At 32.2% G+C, this 19,727-nt stretch overlaps 1 protein-coding gene across 1 annotated transcript; it reads left to right on the top strand.

Annotated features, from left to right (window-relative positions):
* The first annotated feature begins 2,328 nt into the window (after positions 1-2,328).
* LOC149415020 (uncharacterized) lies at positions 2,329-19,383 on the top strand. The gene is made up of 6 exons (XM_089642977.1): positions 2,329-2,446; positions 4,787-4,939; positions 14,724-14,882; positions 14,973-15,150; positions 15,409-15,551; positions 19,352-19,383. Exons 1-6 carry the CDS (start codon positions 2,329-2,331, stop codon positions 19,381-19,383), a joined length of 783 nt encoding a protein of 260 aa, XP_089499103.1.
* Positions 19,384-19,727: the final 344 nt, after the last annotated feature.

Raw genomic sequence — 19,727 nt, 5'->3', positions numbered from 1 at the left:
AGGTGAAACATCAAACGACGAAGAAATGCTTTGTAAATACCTTTTATGTGGCAAAATAAAAAAATCTTTAATTAATCTGTAACATGTAGGAGACCTCGAGTAAATCATGAAAGCAAAGATTAAAGTGGTAGTACTATATCGTCTCCTTTTTGATGTTAATAAACTAACCTGATCTAAAAGTAGTTCTAAAGAGTTTTTAAATTCATATTCAAGACTACTGGCAGCGTCTAGGGATTTTAAATAAATATGAGCTTTTAATAATTGATTATTTACAGTATTCTGACTCTTGTCTTCATAATTAACATTTTCATCTATATTAATATTATGATATCGTACCAACAAATTTTCTAATTGTGACTATAAAATCAATATCATAGTTTTGGGGAATAACCACTTCAATTCACGATGAGAAAGTTAATTTGTTCCGACAAATACTTTGATATTCAGATTATGGTCAACTACAACTTGAGAACTTAAATATAATTGTTTATCTACATTGTCAAAGTTTGTGGTGTATAAATATGTTATGTCATTTATAGTTTTTACATTCCACTCACCGAGTTAAATTTTTATTTGCATATTTCTAACAAAATCACTATAATTCACTTTTGTGTCACTTTGAAAGAAAAGTTCAACTTTTTCCTCGTGTCGGTGTTTTATTTTTAACTTCCTATTTTCGGGATTCACTCTATCCAGTGCCTTTTTCTTTGTTAAATAACTTGACAAACCTTTAAAAATACTTGGTGTAGCTCCGATGGCCAATTTTGTTTTTTTAGGGTGCGATATAATATCCTTTTTGTCAAAATGATTGATTCAAACGGCAGCGAAAGCACCTGGAATCCAATTTTTGCGAGGAATGGCCCTGATCCATGACTGTCTGCGTTCTTCCTCCGCTGGAAATTTGAAGATGGTAACCGTTCCTTCCTTCTTCAGAGAACTGGTGTAATTTGCATCCGGGAACACAGCACTTATGAGGCATCTGAAACTAATATCCACTAATAAATATATTACGTATTTTCAAAACAAATCAAATTTCAAACAATCGAGTTGAAACAAAGTATCATTTCCAAGTGCCTACTAAAAACGTGGCGGCTTATGAATTACCCTATTATTCTCTCAGAAAGCTCTACACATGTTATTACATAGTACTATTAAGTAGATTATATTATATTATGTAGATTATATTATATTATCTAGTAAATTACACCATTTCTAATGATAATCTGTACAGATCCAAAGCTAAGCGTCATCCGCCATTATGAAAGTTGTTGAAAACATTATTTACTACGTTAAAATTGTAAATATATTTAAAATGTCTTACCTTGAAGATCGTATATAACCACCAACGTATTGTTTTACAAAAAAGAAGTATAAATATTGCAGAAACGTGATGTAAAATGTAAAATAACTGCTTCAATCAGTTGCACACACTTTCCAGACGCCTACAAAATCCATACTGGCGCATAGAAAAAAGCTACCACGAAGTCCCAAAAACAGGACTCTTTGAATGTCAGTTGGTTTTCTACAGCACGGCCTTCTATAGGGATGGCAGTGAAATAGTGCAAAAATGTACCAGTTCCATAGACATAAATAATTACGGTTCCAGTGACGGCAATGGAGCCGGGAACCGGGCCAGGAATATCGATCATCTCTACGGATGGAAACGTCAGGTGTCCGACTTTTGTGTCTCCTTTGCTTTCGCTTCATTAACGTATATAAGTGTTGCTCTGTCTTTCTAAAGTTATATTATATGAACCACACAATAATTGAAATTGAAATGCTTCTCCTTTTTTGTAGAGGTTTCTTCAATATCTTGCTATTGACCGCCGTGCTTCGCCTTGTATGTAAGTATGATCTTTATATATTAACCAAGTAACACCTAAACACGTAAATTTGTGCTTGTTAATTGTAAGATTATATCGCTCAACACCTTATTGATCAGTTTAAACAGCATTCGCGATATAATACGAGAGACAAAAGAGAGTACATGAGTTTGTTTATTGTTCATTTACGGCCGCTGTCAAACATTAAAATCAAGCGATTAGTAATTTCATCTAACCTTGACCCTGTTTGAACATCACATAAGTCATTTTCGCTAATTCAAAAACAGCAAACCTTTTTTGTGGTACCATTAATTAAGTAAATTTTGAAGAAGTAAGCATTGCTTACGAAACTATTTGTTTTTTTGAAAAGTAATAGCGGTTTTAAATAAGTGTTGATTATTTTTAATATGAACTGTTCAAAGAGAGAATTTTTGTTACAGTCCTTTCTTATTTTTTAGCTGAGAATAATTATCATTACACAACAGGACGCTATCACAGCAGTGCCATGGATCCCAACCCTAAGAGTGTATCCATCAAAACTGAACCATGGTCACAGGAAGAAGGCTCAGGTGAAATGGCCTATGGGGATGTTGAAATCCACCTGCCGGATGTGAAGAAGGAATGTTTGCAGTATGCCGAGAGTGTTCAGCCAACTAGTAAGTTGCATTGCATATCACAGAAGTGTTTCCGATGCAAATAATCAGAACAGCTGCTTGTTCTTTACTTCCCCTCTTGTTGTCCATAATTTTAATTATTATAATAGTAATTATACAGCGCAGTTCTGTGTTATTTCACTTCAAAATTTTACCTTTGAAATATTGCTTTACACGCAACTGATGATCTAAGAAAACGTTTAACTTATTATGCTCGCAAACAGTTCTTAATTCGTCAAATGTTGCATCGTCATATTTAATTATCAAAGTGAATCAATCCATTCCAAAAATTCTCTACTCAAAAGAGCGAAGCGAAATTCTGTTTTAAGTCGACCGTTGATCATTTATATACGTCTGTAAATTTGTTATTATTTTCCGTTTCCAGTTCAAGATGGTGTCCATTTTAGATTCTGTCAATTGGAATAATCAAAACTATGGTACCTACCTACCTGAAGAAAATTTCATAATTCCTTATTGTAAATATAAAAATGACACTTAAAATAATGGTTTATACATAGACATATGAATATTAGTAGACCTGCCCTAAGTGATTAAAAGCGTATTATCCCCACTCCCCATACCGGTTCCATTGGATCCGGCTGTGCTCGCGTATGGCCTCAAGTGAAATTTGAAAACGTGACGTCATCATTCTTGTGCGAACTATGGTCGAGGCATCATCGGTTCATTTTACGAAATAACACGGCAAAATGTTAACTTGTACTATGAAAACTTGTAAAAATAGATTTGAAAAAGAGAATTAACCCAATTGTCGTATTAGATTCCATATATAAGCATTATTTTACTTTATTTTAAGCATATTCACATCGTATAATATAGATCAGTTTTAGAAACATATACTATCACATCGAGAAACGTCTGGACGCGAAACACAAAACTGGTTGGTTGCTGGGAAGTAAATTATGAACATTTATAAAAGTGTCTTAACTAAATACTTAAACGAAATATTCGACTCTGAAAATAGAACCGAATTTTTTTGCCGAATTTGGACTTCGCAAATTTGTTCATAAGTGGCGAGTAATTTGCGCTCCCATGTAAAAATGTCTATTCATTCAAAAGCAGATTTTACTTTTAAGAAGTAAATGGTGATATTATAATGCGAGATGCCTATTTACTGTCAGATTGATTTATTGACGAATCACAGTCAGCCTTACTCCTTTCGTTCTTCAACAGTTGATTTTACCCCTCGCCATTATCTTCTCGTCAATTAATTCCTATGTCTGTGGGTTTATATTACGAACCTACTTGCTACTCACAAATCTTCTATTTTCAGAGGAAATTGTGGTTTTGATTTATTGAATGAGAGAATTTATTGTTATTTTTGTATTAATGGACCTATATATCATCTTTTCATCTGTTTGTATAAAGAAGAGAGTCTGATTTTGATATCTAATGTTTTATTCCGAGATTGATGTTCCGACATTTTGCACACTTGAACTTCTAAACAAGGTGAAGGCGACTATCTACAAGAGATTTCGAAAATCTATCCCTATCACCTTTTCTCACCCCTGTAGAATTTTGACACTTATTGATGAATTTTTGCACACTCGATGTCCAATATAAGATTTGTTTAACCATAAGTTTCTGTTTTGATTTACCATGATAGTTTTTGTTTCCGTTATGTTTTATTATTGTTATTCTTACATAAATCACATACGATTACCATATTATGAGCATGAGCCTAGTATGGAAGTTGAAAATTTATAAAATACAAAAGAGATAAAAATTAGCGTTCAAAATCCAGAAAAAACTTGAACTTGAACGTGAAGCCCGGCCGACGCTGGGTAATCTAGAATTACTCAATTCTGTTGTGTTTCTCTTAACCTCTGGTTCAATGAACTCTTGAACTCATGCTTTGAATTGCAGTGTCTTTTTCAAAAGAGTTTGTTTTAATTATTCAAACAAATGGTAAAGAACCTACTTATATAATTAAAATAAATTAACATGAAGTTATTTTATTTTCCAAATCTCAATCATAATGTTCCATGTTTTTCACTGTATTTCACATCTAAGCTAGTTTAATGTACCGTTTACATTAGACATAGATTAATTAACATTTCAAAAACTTACAATCGTATCCATATTTCAGATGTAAATCGACATAATAGACCAATCCGATTATTAATTTTTATGTGATGGGAATTTGAATTAGCTTAGCTACTGCAAAGTCGGCAAGTATCTTATCAGTAGGATCTTGATTGAGCTATATAAAACAATCTGACAATAAATACAAATAATCATGCACATAGCTCTCATGATATATATTAACATTTTGTTGTCGTTCTGTTTAAGGTAGCATTAATGTGGAGACTGTACCCATTAAGGAAAACCCAGGACCCCAAGAAGAATATGGAGGAAGAATCCCTTACACGGAAATAGATATACACCTGCCAGATGTGAAAAAAGAATGCTTGGAACATTCTGATAATATTACCAAGACTGCAGGTAAAATGCACTTTTTCGGTCTGAATCAGTTTTGATAATCTTATCGTTTCATTATAGATAAACGTCTTATTGAGATTTATCTGCCATCTTTTCCAAATAAAATAATGATCCCGAAGACACATACAGAAAAACCTCTTTCATGTCTCCATTGTAACTCCTGCTCAAACACAAATCAGATTAAACAATGCACTTACGCACCCATACTGGAGAAAAACCTTATCCATGTCCCCATTGTAACCTCCTATGCTCACAGAAGTCAGATTTAACGGTACATTTACGCACCCATATTGGCGAAAAACCTTCATTATGTCTCCATTGTAACTACTCCTGCTCACACAAATCACTTTTAAAATGGATTTACCCACTCATACTGGAGAAAAACCTTTTTTTGTTATTTGTTTTTGGGGTGTAATGCCGTGTTGCGCTAACTCCTTCTTTAGCCAACGTTGTCGGAAAAGTTGGCTAAAGAAGGCGTTAACGCAACACAGCACAACACCCCAAAAACAAATATACTTTTGACTGCGTAAATCTTAAAACCTTTTTCATGTTCTTATTATTTTTTTTATAAATTCTATAGAAATAAAAAATTAAATAAATAAATTGTAATGACTCCTGATCACGCTAGTAAAATTTAACTGTACACTTACGCACCCATACTGATAAAAAAACTTATTCATGTTCCAATTGTAACCACTAATGCTCATACAAGTCAGATTTAACGATACACTTACCACACCCGTACTGGACTAATTGTTTAATTCCTTATTTGAAATTTGAAAAAAAACATCTTATAAACTATTTTATGTTTTATAATTACTATATGGGTCATTCCGCCGTTTCGTTCAAATCGCATGTTCTTGCAAAAAAGTCATATGAAAAATAATGTTTTTCAAGAAAGTTTTATTGGAAAATGTAGTTATTTAAAAAAGGAAAAAGTAGTATTTACCGGATTAGGCATTTGTTACTTAATAACTTTATGGTATACAAAAAACATGCTAAAATCTCATTACCTTCCCCGTGTAAATGAGGGACCGGTAAATTGATCAATAAATAAGAACATTTTACACTAGTAAAATCACTACATTCATTAATCGACCTGAATTTACAACTAATTTTGCATATTTATTTGTGTTTAATTAATTTTTAAAGTTACTGTATCATAGAAAGAATTGAGATTTTGTTTTTGTCCAGAAAAAATCGCTGTCGTCTTCCGCCAAAGCGGTAATTAAAATTGTGACCGTGTTTGTCACTGTTCGTCAGCTGTACCCTACCCCGCGCCTCCGTTACTAATCAGTGTACCGCTATATCTGGACGGGGGAGGACGTGCGTCGCTGAATAAAGAAATATCTGCGATCTCCGTGCTCGAAAACGACTTTGTCACCGACCAGGCATCATTACCTTCCAGCATTTTTTAAAGTAAGTACATGTTTTAAAAATTCGAATCATGAACCTATAAACTATAATTAGTCGGACTATTTTTTATTGAAACATAAAGATTTGTAATGTCATTATTAAGCGAGTTATTAAGGAAAGATTGTCAAAACCTCATTACCCTCCGTCTCATTACCTTCCGTATCGTAAAATTTTTTGCCGGATGGTAATTTAGAGGTGTGGAGGGTAATGATAAATTTGTAAGGGTTATTTTTACGTGCATCTGGGACCATGTTTGGGGGTTCATAAAAGTTAATATTATCAATAAAAGCAGTTTCTTGCGTTCTAGCGTCGGACAATTTCAGTTTTGGTGAAATACATATTTTCGTTTTATCTATTTACTGATATGGAAAAACAATCTGTTAAAATTTACCCTGCGAATTTTTATTTGAAAATCGATTTTTTTATTCAATGATATAATTATAATTATTCAAATGTAAACGAATAATATATTAAACAAATGGTTTAACTATTCCCCTACAGTCACAATTATTTTCATTACTTATCTTCATTACTTCAGTTGTCTATTAAAACAGATGAATTTTTACAAAATTTCAAGTTTCTAAACAAATCCAGATTTGAACAAAAATCTATATAAAGGGCATTATTAAGAGTCCAACGCAAATTTCTTGATTAAAAAACCATATCATTACTGTTAGATTTTAAATCATTTAGGGAAAAAAATATTAAACAAAGATATAAAAGTAGTGTAACAATTTTTGGGCTCTCCTGTAAAAGTAACGAAATTGAAATTATCCATATTTGTTATTCAACTTCTCACTTGATCCGATACTTATGATAATTTTTCTTTATTATTTGTTACAGGCTAAACACCATAATCCACAATGGCAAAGTTAAATAAAAAACTGAAAAAAGAAGAAAAGTTATCCAAGGACAGGCTGCGTAAGCAACAAAAATATGCTGAGATTAAAAACAATCCGGAACTGTACAGTCTTCAGAAAGCGAAAGAAAAAAAAAGATACTTAATGCGAAAAGCGCAAAAAAAGATTTGCAGCATTGAAGATATGAGTGAAAGAGCCCAGAGAGAGCAAAGACGAAGATGGCGAAAGAACTCTGTAAATTATTGGAAGAAAAAAGAGGAGCAGCGTAAAATAGAAACGATTACAGTAGAAAATATGCCTCCAATTCATGAAAATGTCAAGGAAGTACCCAATAATGTGCAAAATACTCTAGATCCTGACCCTCTCGCAGTCGAGAATGAACAACAAATCATTAAAAAAAATGTGCGTGGTCTAACGAATGTTAGAAAATTGAGGTTTAGATCATTGAAAATCATTAAGACGTTACAGGACCAGATAAGCAAACTCAGGAACGAGAAAAGAAACGAACAAAAGAAATTGAAGGCGTTGCAGCTACAAAACGTAAATGGACCAATCGAAGATACAGTAGAGAAAAAAGTAAACGACATAGTTAAATACATCCCAATGAATAAAGTCGAAGATGTAAAAAAGAAATTGTTGTTCAGTGAATCGCTGTCTCGAGGATTAAATGAAAAATACAAGGCTTTAAAAAAAACAGAGAAAAGACAGTTTGCGAATGAAATACGGAGAGACAAGAACAAGTTAAAGAAATATAAAGTACTCAGTAAAGTTCCCTTTCAAATCAGAAAGACTTTAGCTGAAAACAAGAATAACAAAACAAATGAAATAAAACGGAAGATACAAGATTTTTTTAAGAAGATGTAAATAGCCGGGTAGCTCCCGGAAAAAAAGAATTTGTGAAACGCAAAGTTTTAAAAAAACAGAAAAGATATATTACAGATAACTTCAAAAACCTCCACGACAAATTCTGCAAAGAACAACAAAAAATCAGCTATTCGACTTTTTGTAAATATAGACCCTACTGGACTGTTTTCCCCAAAAAAGAACGAGACACTTGCCAATGCAAACTTCACTAGAGTACAAAGTAATTTTTTTGAAAAAAGCTCAAGGGAATTCCAAAAAATTTGTCTGGCCAACAATTAGTGACGACGATTTCATTTTGGAATCACAAATTCTTCAGCGCTTGCAAGATCCAGATGAGAATGAAAGAGGACAATTCACTTTCAAAAATTTGCCGAACTTTGATTTGAAATAGTTTTCCAGCAAAAACTTTCACAAGAATGATCTCAAGTTCCTTAAATATTATGTTCCTATTTAGATGTAAGACCTTTATCTTGTACTTATTAGTTACATATGTTGTGTTTGTTTTAAGTATCTCTGATTTTATTTTAAACTGCATTTCAATTGACATCTGATTTTTTCTTATTATTTTTATTATTTCTATTTTTCAAATATTACGATGTTTGCTTAGGAATGGGAAAATTTTGTATTTCTTGTGTACAAACCTACTTATAAAACGTAATTATAAAGAATTTGACTATTCCTTATAATTTCTGGGTAAGTAGTATAATAGGAAAATTTTAGTTGTGTTGGGTTTGATGTTCCAGCTGCCTTTTCTTAATTTGTATTTTGATATTTTTTTCCATTATTTTTTAACAATTCATACAGATATTGCAAAAGCATAAGTAAGCAGAACTGATTATGTATGAAAAAATGTATTTCTTGTCTCCAATGTTCAAAAGTCTGAATAAAGCATTTAGTTTTTCACTATAATAGGTTTTTCTTCTTTTTCCTAATCCGCTCACCACGTCAAATGATACTTAGCATGATTTGAAATCTATTTTATTATTCAATTTCTATTCAAATTTCATTATTCACAGACATTTTAAGAACCTTAAACATGTTCACTACCATCTATTAATATTTCATTACCAAACTTCATTACCATCCAAATTTTTAAATTACCATCCAACAGTTTTTCATTACCATCCACACCTTCATTACCTTCCATCAATTTTCTTCGAATCCAAGTGTCGCACAAAGGTGCCCTTTTCACTTTTATACATCTGATAGGTACGGGAACCCATTTCTATAAAAATATATAGTAAAAAGGCAAAAAAAAAAAATCCGCGGAAACAGGCAAATTTGAACGAAACGGCGGAATGACCCATATAATTAAGTACCATATAGATATTTAAGTTCCTACTTACAAATCTTAATTTTGTGTTGATTTATTAAATTAGCTTAAATTAGAAACGTACTTTTTTACATACTCGTATATAATACTCACACAACTAATATATGGCAGAAATTAATATTAATGCTACGATTTATCTATTATTGTTCTATTTGGTTCATCAAGACACAATAATATTGAATTAAATACTCATAATAATAATATAATTAATTGTTGAAGTAGTTATAGGTACTTAATTACATAACTGATTATCAACTGACATAATTTTGTAAAACTGGAAAAGGGTAGATAAATGTCTGGTTCATTGGGTCTCTTAACTCTGCTAGACATATCCTCCATCATTGCACAAGCATAATTTTCCCACTACAATGAGCGGTTCAAATTTAATCTTATTTTTATTATAACTTTTTTCGACATTTATTTTTATGTATTATGGCAAACATATGTGTATACACTTAATTTATTATAAATAGGGGTTAGATGTGAATTCAAGTTGTCATTATACTTGCCTGGTCACTATTAATTCCTAACAAGACATAATTCCTATTATAAACAATCAAAATTGTAAGTTTTTTTTTTTTTTTTTTTTTTACAGTATTACCGCACAAGAGTCCCAACTGCTCCCGTCTGGAGCCAGTGAGACTATGGCATCCCCAATTGGGGTATGTTGTGAGGCTGAGGGTATTGGGGAGGGGAGGGAGATGGGGAAGAGGAAGGTGGGGAAGTACCTGGCTATTCAGATCTGGTCACCAAACACGGCTAAAGCCATTTCAAGCAACGTTTCAATTCTGAATGGTGGTCTTACACCAGGGCGATACTGAGAGTATCTTCCACTCTGGAACGTGCCGCAAATATACTATATATTATTTTAAATTAATTAATTGTGAAATAACACAAATTAATCAAATAAAATTTATTTGCGCACGCCGGGTTCGAACCCGCGACCTTCGGATCTGTAGTCAAAAGCGTATACCACTAGACCACGCCGGCCGTCAAAGTTAAATGGAAACATGTGTAATTTTTGTAGTTATTATTTATTTAATTTATTGTCAATTTGTTTCCGAAATTGTACTTAGTGTATGCTTAGAAAAAAGAGAAAAATTAAAGTAAGGAAAAATAGAAAATTGTCATATAGCTAGTTATGTATTTTAGGGTTCCATGTTAACCCAACATAATTAAAATGCAACACACTTTTAAATAATGATTGAAAGTCATGTGACTCCTGAAGCTGGTAAAACATCAACATTACGATTACATTAATTCTTGTGTGTTTTGTGTTTGTTTTGGCTTTTTCAACAAATGTAATTCTCTCACTTAACCTTGTTATTTTGTCCAGTCGTTAGTAAATTAAGACTGTTTATGACACTTTACGAATGATACTCAGAAAATATGATAAATGGGCATTTAAATAAGCCTTATTTTAATGCTTTTCTTATTTTAAACACTTATTGTAATGTTCTACAGCATGGCAAATTTTAATTAACACTTCCCAGTACAAAGTCGCAAAACTACAAATTCACAACTACGGTCGACAAAACATATTCCAAAATTTTGGCAAAAAAATATATATGCAGTACGAAAGTATCACACCATTAAATTAATTGAGTTTTCATAGGAAATTATTGTTTTGATTTATTGAATATTGAAATTTTAAATTTTAGAACCTAAAAAAAAAAAACTAACTAACCATCACGCCGTTTCCCCGCAGGGGTAGGCAGAGAGGACGGACCGCCAAACAACTTGGTCTTGGCACACACTCCTTCCCTCATTCGCATTCAAACATCGTCTCATACATACTCTTCTATTATTCTGACTCTTGACATGGCCCGACTCAAGTATCTGATTCACTTGGTCCTGCCATGTATTCCTCGGGCATCCCCGACTTCTGCAACCATTCACATTTGCATCGTATATTCTCCTTACACTCCTTTCTTCGCTCATTCGCTCTACATGCCCAAACCATCTAAGCGTCCCTTTCTTGATCTGACTCATTACGCTTACATCAGCCTTGCACTCTTTGCGGATCTCCACATTCCTCACACGATCATACATGGTTTTACCACTTTTACGCCTCAGGGATCTCATTTCAACAGCATTCAATCTACTTCATCCTTTCTTTGCCAGTTCCATGCCTCACTTCCCTACATCAGGGTAGGTACCTTAGGTAGGTACTTTGGACAATTTTTTGTTAGCGCCAACTGCGTTCAGTTCTCCATTAATGGAGTTACCTGCATTTACTCTTCTTTCAATATCTCTGTCAGCCTTCCCATCTCTCGTAAACAAGCTTCCTAAATACACAAACTCATCCACCTTCTCCAAGTATTCCTCATTCACAGCTACATTGCACACTGTTTTCGTACTCTCTCTTTCAAACACCATTACTTAAGACTTACTTATATTCATCATTAACTCGTTCTTATGCATACTTCGTTCATCCTAGACACGAGAGACTGTAGATCATACATAATATTAGCAATCAGCACCGCATCATCAGCATACAACAGGCAACATACTTTCAGATTACTCAAAACCTATTTATCTTTACCTATTTTGAACCTATCTATCATATTTACATCTGTTTGTATAAATAAGAGAGTCTGATTTTGAAATCCACTGTTTAATTCCGAGACTGATAACATTTTGCACACTTAACCATTTAAACAATAAGAAAACGACTGTGTACAAGAGATTTAGAAAATTTATCCCTATCCCCTTTTCTCACCCCTTCAATTTTGAAACTTCTTGGAGAATTTCTGCACACTTGAAGTCGAATTAAAGATTAAAATAACTGTTAAAAATAATAAAAAAAACTCTGCGTGAAGCCCGGCCGAGGCCAGGTACTGTATAGCGAAAAATTCAAAATTCTATTGTGTGTCTTTGTAACTCTGGTTCAATGAACTCCACAACTCCCGATTTGTATGAATTATACAAACAAACGGTAAAGAACTTTTTATGTAATTAAAATAATTTAACATTAAGTTATTTTATTTTGCATTTTCTAATTTTGAATTATAATGTCCCGTCATATTGACGGTATTTCACTTCGAAGCTAGTTTAATGTAACATTGATATTATACATAGATAACATTTCAACAACGCACCCCGTATCCATATTTCAAATATAAATCGACATGATAAACCAAGACAATTATCTTAACTATAGAACATATTATATCGGGATGTTCTGTATTAGCGCCGTCCGAGTATACATTTAGGCACAATCAAGTTTCAAAAATAATTCACTAAAGTTTGGTAATTTAACATAACTTGATTGACTGCCGTAATATAGTACCATATTATGAATACGAACCAAATTCATTTTTAGAAAATTTATTTTATATAATTTATTATGATAAAACTATACTAACAGACCGAACGATTAGTCATAATAGACCCGATATAGTTTTACATGACAAAATTTAAAAAAATAACCTCTCTAATTGATTTCGCTTTTCCAGATTCCTGTAATATTAAAAAATCTATTTCTGAAAAAATAAGAAAATACACAGATTCGGGAAATAAGATTAAAAGAATTTGTCATTCTCAGACTATAAAAATATATGGAAGACTACATTTTAGATTACAGGCGTGATGTGGAAATGCCATACTTGTTCTACTGGTAAGGAATTATTGTCATTAATCCCTTCGGCACCGGTGCATAGTCGGGAAACAAAACAACATATTATTTCTTATCCAAAAGTATTATAAAATCGTTGACAGCCCTGTTTTACTAAAGCCAAATTGCAATACTTGCCCAGCTATTCCAAGTAGAATTAATTTTGAAGGCAAAAATAAACTCACTACTAATTACTCTATTCTAATATTTTGCTAGATTATACATGTGAAAAATCACGTTTTTATACTATTCTGTTCAAATAAAATATTCTCTGTTATTATAACATTCTAGGCCTTAATAGAATTTACTTTATATTAATTACTATTCATCGTATATACCTACTTCTTTTTCTATGTAATTTTTGTGTACCTTTTATTTTTGTCATAATAATAACAAACTAACGTACATTTATAATAACAAAAAAAAAACAATTTATGTATTTTAAATTACAAGAATATTACCTACTTTTATAAATCGCTAGAAAATGTTTTACACCACTGCTAACCGGTATGCTTCGAGTATGTTTGTAATTATGTTTTGTGTTATATTGTGACAATTATAATTGCTGAATGTACTGTAGCCTGAGCCCAAATAAGTATTTGCTGGTTGAACTCCTTTATACAATATACGATTCACTTATCGTATACTAATACCTACCTGTGTTGTGCCTACTCATGTCTTTCATGCATGTAAAAGCCGTCAAAGCGAGAACAAACAAAAAATTTTTGTTATGTATCACATTTAGCCATTCACATGTAATTTTGTAATTGTTAACATACCTACTAGTTTATTTCTCTTTTATTGCAATGAATTAACTCTACCTTAACTTATCTATTCACCTACCTACCTTTCATATTATGTTTACTTTTATTTATTTTTTTATAGTCTATCTTTTTCCATTTAAAAATGTTTCTGTATGTTATGTGATGTAAAAGCTTGTTATGTAAAAAACTTGTTATGTAAAAGCCCACCAGGGCGTTGAAATTAATAATAATAAATCATCATAAACACCTCGTATCTCGATTTATGTCAGGTCTTATACAAACCTAGTATTCATGCAACTATTACTACACTAGTAGATATTTCTTTTAATTATGTACCTATTGTTTAACTGCACTTCTATTAACAACTGTATCACTTGCAACAATATTTTTGTGTACACATTACTTGTTCTGTAATCACTCTATTGTAAATGCCATTTTATGGCGTTTAAATAAATAAATAACCATTTGGTTTTTCGGCTCCGGCATTATACCTACCTCTCTCATTCAAAAATTAGGCGTATTAGATTTTTCAAAGAATTTATTTATAAAAATGAAAAAATCTAGTCATTTTAAATACATGTAGGATAATGAAAGATTTTTTAAATATTTATTTTGAGGGATCAGTAGGATTTATAGGTACAGTTAGGAGTTCTACCGAGCCGAACCCTCTGATATGAAAATATCTGGAGTCGGTGAATTATTTTCCCATTTGATCTCTGGTGGGTTGACTTGTTGTTCTTGTATTGTTTTGTATTTATAATCCTTATATAATGCACTTGCATATAATCATTTGTGGAAAGGTGTGTGGAACGGTTTAGTTTTTTCGATGGGGAAGATATAACCGGGATATATAATCGGAAACAAATAATCACACACAAAGCTCTCATGTCTTTATATATAAATAAATAAACATTTTGTTCTTGTTCTGTTTCAGGTAGCATTAAAGTGGAGACTGAACCCATTAAGGAAAAACCAGGACCCCGAGAAGAAGATGTAGGAATAATCCCTTATACGGAAATAGACATAGACCTGCCAGATGTTAAAAAGGAATGCTTAGAGCACTCTGAAAGTATTAAGTATACAGAGACTGCAGGTAAAATGGTTTTTTTTTGTTCTGAATCAGTTTTAATAATCTTATCGTTTCGATACCTACATACTGAGCTTTATCTGCCATCTTTTCCAGATGTAATAATGGTCCTGAAGACACATCCCGGAGAAAAACCCCATTCATGTCTCCATTGTAACTACTCCAGCTCACGCAAATCATATTTAACAGTGCACTTACGCACACATACTGGCGAAAAACCTTATTCATGTCCTCATTGTAACTACTCCTGCTCACGGAACTCAAATTTAAAAAGGCACTTAATCACTCATACTGGAGTAAAACCTTATTCATGTGCCCATTGTAACTACTCCTGCTCACACAAGTCAGATTTAACGGTGCACTTACGCACACATGCTGGCGAAAAACCTAATTCATGTCCTCATTGTAACTACTCCTGCTCACGGAACTCAAGTTTAAAAAGGCACTTAATCACTCATACTGGAGTAAAACCTTATTCATGTGCCCATTGTAACTACTCCTGCTCACACAAGTCAGATTTAACGGTGCACTTACGCACACATACTGGCGAAAAACCCTATTTATGTCCCCATTGTAACTACTCTTGCTCACAAAAGTCTCATTTAAATGGGCACTTAATCACTCATACTGGAGAAAAACCTTATTCATGTCCCCATTGTAACTACTCCTGCTCACGTAAGTCAGATTTAACGGTGCACTTATGCACACATACTGGCGAAAAACCTTATTCATGTCCCCATTGTAACTACTCTTGCTCACAAAAATCTCGTTTAAAAAGGCACTTAATCACTCATACTGGAGAAAAACCTTATTCATGTCCACATTGTAACTACTCCTGCTCACGTAAGTCAGATTTAACGGTGCACTTACGCACACATACTGGCGAAAAACCTTATTTATGTCCCCATTGTAACTACTCGTGCTCACAAAAATCTCGTTTAAAAAGGCACTTAATCACTCATACTGGAGAAAAACCTTATTCATGTCTCCATTGTAACTACTCCAGCTCACAAAAATCAGCTTTAACAGTGCACTTACGCACCCATACTGGTGAAAATCTTATTCATGTGCCCATTGTAACTACTCCAGCTCAAGAAAATCACATTTAACACTTCACTTACGCAGCCATTCTGGCGAAAAACCTTATTCATGTCCCCATTGTAACCACTCCTGCTCACATAAGTCAGATTTAACGGTGCACTTACGCACACATTTTGGCGAAAAACCTTATTCATGTCCTCATTGTAACTACTCTTTCCACAAAACTCTAATTTAAAAAGGCACTTAATCACCCATACTGGAGAAAAACCTTATTCATGTGCCCATTGTAACTACTCCTGCTCACGGAACTCAAATTTAACAGTACACTTACGCATACATACTATACTAATTATCTAAAATCTTATTTAAAATTTAAAAAAATTTCATATTTATTTTTTTCTTCTTTTATTATTAAGCACCTATGTAAGCAATAAAGTTTCTTCTTGCAAATCTTTATTTTGTTTTGGTTAGTCAAATAAGCAAAATTAAGAATCGTGCTTTTTTATATACGCTTGTATATACTCATACAACTATCAGATGGCAGAAATTTATAGTAATGCTACGATTTATCTATTGTCGTTCTTTTCCTTTTGGTTCATGGCACAATAACATTCTTTTAAATACTCACAATAATAATATAAATAATTGCCGATGTAGGCATACTAAAATATGCATATAAACTGGAAAAACGTAGTTAAACTCTGCAAGCCACATCCGAGAAGATTAATTAATAGACTTAATTTATTATAAATAGGGGTTACATGTGAATTCAAGTTGCAATTATGCATGCCTGGTCGCTATTAATTCCAAACTAGACATATTTCCTGTTATTACCTGCAATTTTTTTGTGGATTTCAAAATTTTGACTTGAACAGGAAAATGTGTAATTTTTATAGTTATTATTTTTTTCATTTATTATCCATTAGCTTCCGATACTGTAAATGTTGTGAATTTAGAAAAGAGATAAAAATGAAAATGTAAAAATAAGTAAGGAAAATATATTATATTTTATTCAGCTATGCATGTTAACCCAACATAATGACTAGTCAACACACCTCTAAAAAGTAATTGTAAGTCATGTGAGTCCCACTGCTGGTAAAACATCAACATTACAACTAAATCAATTCAAGTGTGTTTTGTGTTTATTGTTTTGACTTTTTCGACAGATGTAATTGTCACACTGAACCTTGTTATATATATATATATACTTTATATACTTTATTATGGTTTATTTCTATACGTACATTACAATTTCACATAATTCGTTTATGTAGATGGGGAATAATAGAGGGCCAATTATAGTCCCCTGTGGGACTCCGTACGTGATTAAAAGTGGATAACTTGTCTTGCTGTCAATTTTTAGTTGTTGCATTCTGTCAGACATGAAGCTTTTAATAAGATCGAATTCTATTCCATTATTTCCTATGTTTTTTAGCTTTTTGAATAGTTTTTTGTTTGAAATTCTGTCGAAGGCTTTACATAGATTTAAGTAAAAAGATATAACTTTTTTCTTAGCGTCTAGATTTTTTGTATTGAAGTCCGTTACAGTAGCTATTGCATGTACTGTGCTCCTGTTTTTCCTGAAGCCATGTTGGTTGATCGAGAGTATGTGTTTTGTTTCCAGATAGTGTTGAAGCTGTTTTTTCAAGAATTGTCGAAATGGTATTTAGTAGCGTAATATGTCTATAGTTGTTTACATTATTTATTGGTCCTGATTTAAAAATTGTAATAATAAAACCCTTTTCTAGTAATCTAGGGAAAATTCCTTCTTTTAGACTAAGATTAATTAAGTATGTGAGTGGTTTAAGTAGTTGTTAACTAAGTGTCAAGATAGTTTTAGAATCTAAATCATCCGGTCCTGTAGTTGTGTCATTCTTTATTGATTGAATTATTGTATTGGTATCTTCTAGCGTTACATTATGTAATTTGAAATGTCTGTTGTAATTTTCACTACTGATGTTTGTTGCACTGTTTTGAGGCTCTTGGATATCTCTGAGAGGCAACGTAGTTTTTATATTTTCAGCTAGGCTAACTCCAATATTAATGTAGTGCTTGTTTATAAAATTGAGGATACGTAAAGGATTGTCGTGGAAGTAGAGTTCTTCATAATTAATTAGTATTTTTTTATGGTATCATCTTTGTTCTTCTGTGAATGCGTACTTTCCCACAAAATTGAGCATACGGTTTTAGGGTCATAATTTGCTGTTATCAGTTTTTTCGGTAGTATAATTCTTTGGCTTAACGTATTGTTAGGGAACAAATATTTTTATACACTTTATAGAAGAAATAACGCGAGGTATCATAAGGGTTGAGTTTAACTTGTTTGTGTAGTTTGTCCCTTTTTTATGTTATTTATGATGCTTTGAGTAATCCATTTTTTAAGTCTTACTTTGCGATGAGGGATAGATGTGGGTGTTCTTTTTGTATTTTGGGTAATGAGAGTTTGTAGACATGTTAAAAAATAATTCCATGCTTCTTCTGTTGAGTTCATTTTTGTTAGATGTTTCAATGTCTGTTTTTCTTAACATTGTGTAAGGTTCACGTAGTAAATTTTTTTTTTGCGGTGTTATTTTGGAAAGTTGAGTTTATATTTGGGGAAGTCGGGCCTATCGTTTTTGTGTAGTGATCTGTGATTTTCGATTCGTATATTGCAATATATATTTGTCTTTTTGATTTAACCATAATGTGGTCGATATATGACTCTGAGTCTTTGGTTACCCCTGTAGGAGTATTAATGGTGCTTATAATGCCATGTTCCAGAAGCATCAGTTGGTATCCAATATTTTGAGGGTGACCATTAGGAGGTATGTTAATGTTTAGATCTTCAGCTATGATTATTTTTTTGAATGAAGTTAGTTTTTTTAGGTGAGAATCCAGATCCATTATAAATAGTGTAATGTTATGTATGGATGGTTATCTGTATAGGACGAAAATACACGCATAAGATTATTTGTAGACAGTTTATTTTTACTAAATAAATTTCTGATGCAGAGGCGTTAAGACTATTATTTACGTATACAACAATGCTTACATTTTGATTTTTTGATTTAGTGTGTGATATTTAGTACAATTATTTTTGTGTTTTTTTGTAAAAGCGGTTGAAATCCTACATTCTGTAAGGATTATAATTTTAAAATCTGTTTAAAAGTTGCATACGATTATGTAAAGTTCGTCATAGTTTTTGTTAAGGGATCTTATATTTTGGTTAAATATTGTAAGAGAACCTGGAGTGTTAATAATAGAATCACAGAGTTTTGTATCATTGGTTGTATGATGTTGTTGTGTGCTATTTAAGTTCGTTGTAAGTACATTAGCCATGGTGGTATGCAAAATAAGGATAGTATTATTTTGAGGTCTGAGTGACCTACATTTTACACCATACACCATTTTTAACAATCATTTTCATTTTCAATTTGTTTAATTTTTTCCCCCAGTCCTTTTCGGATTAGCATTTGGCCTGTTTTAAACCACGCGAATTGGAAATAATTTTCCTTAGCCGATTTTTTGGTTTTTTATAATAATTTTTTGTAGTACGGTGAAAGCACTTTGTCCTGCACTCCGGGCGGCTCAGTACCCTAGCCCTATTTACTATTTATATTGTTGTCATAAATATTCTCATACTATTTTAAGCAATTAATGTTTAAAGCCATTACTATTTAAATGATGTTATTTGTTTATAAATAGCTTTCACACACATTATTATTTGTGAAAGATAACTATTTATATTAACTATCATTGATGGGTATATCCTTCAAAAGTTATTCAAAGAATTAATTCGAAATTAAGTATTATTTTAATTAATTTATATAG

The sequence above is a fragment of the Hesperophylax consimilis genome, chromosome 19 (assembly GCF_061612785.1).
Source record: "Hesperophylax consimilis isolate HC1 chromosome 19, BYU_Hcon_1.0, whole genome shotgun sequence".
Lineage (NCBI taxonomy): Eukaryota > Metazoa > Arthropoda > Insecta > Trichoptera > Limnephilidae > Hesperophylax > Hesperophylax consimilis.
The sequence above is the reverse complement of the archived record's forward strand: the minus strand, read 5'-3'. Positions and strand labels throughout refer to the sequence as shown.

Bases quoted from the DNA above. Each gene is read 5' to 3' on its own strand.
- LOC149415020 (XM_089642977.1), top strand. From the start codon at position 2,329: ATGGATCCCAACCCTAAGAGTGTATCCATCAAAACTGAACCATGGTCA. The intron at 2,447-4,786 runs GTTTGCAGTATG...GTTCTGTTTAAG, and splicing joins GCCGGATGTGAAGAAGGAAT to GTAGCATTAATGTGGAGACT. The intron at 4,940-14,723 runs GTAAAATGCACT...GTTCTGTTTCAG, and splicing joins TAATATTACCAAGACTGCAG to GTAGCATTAAAGTGGAGACT.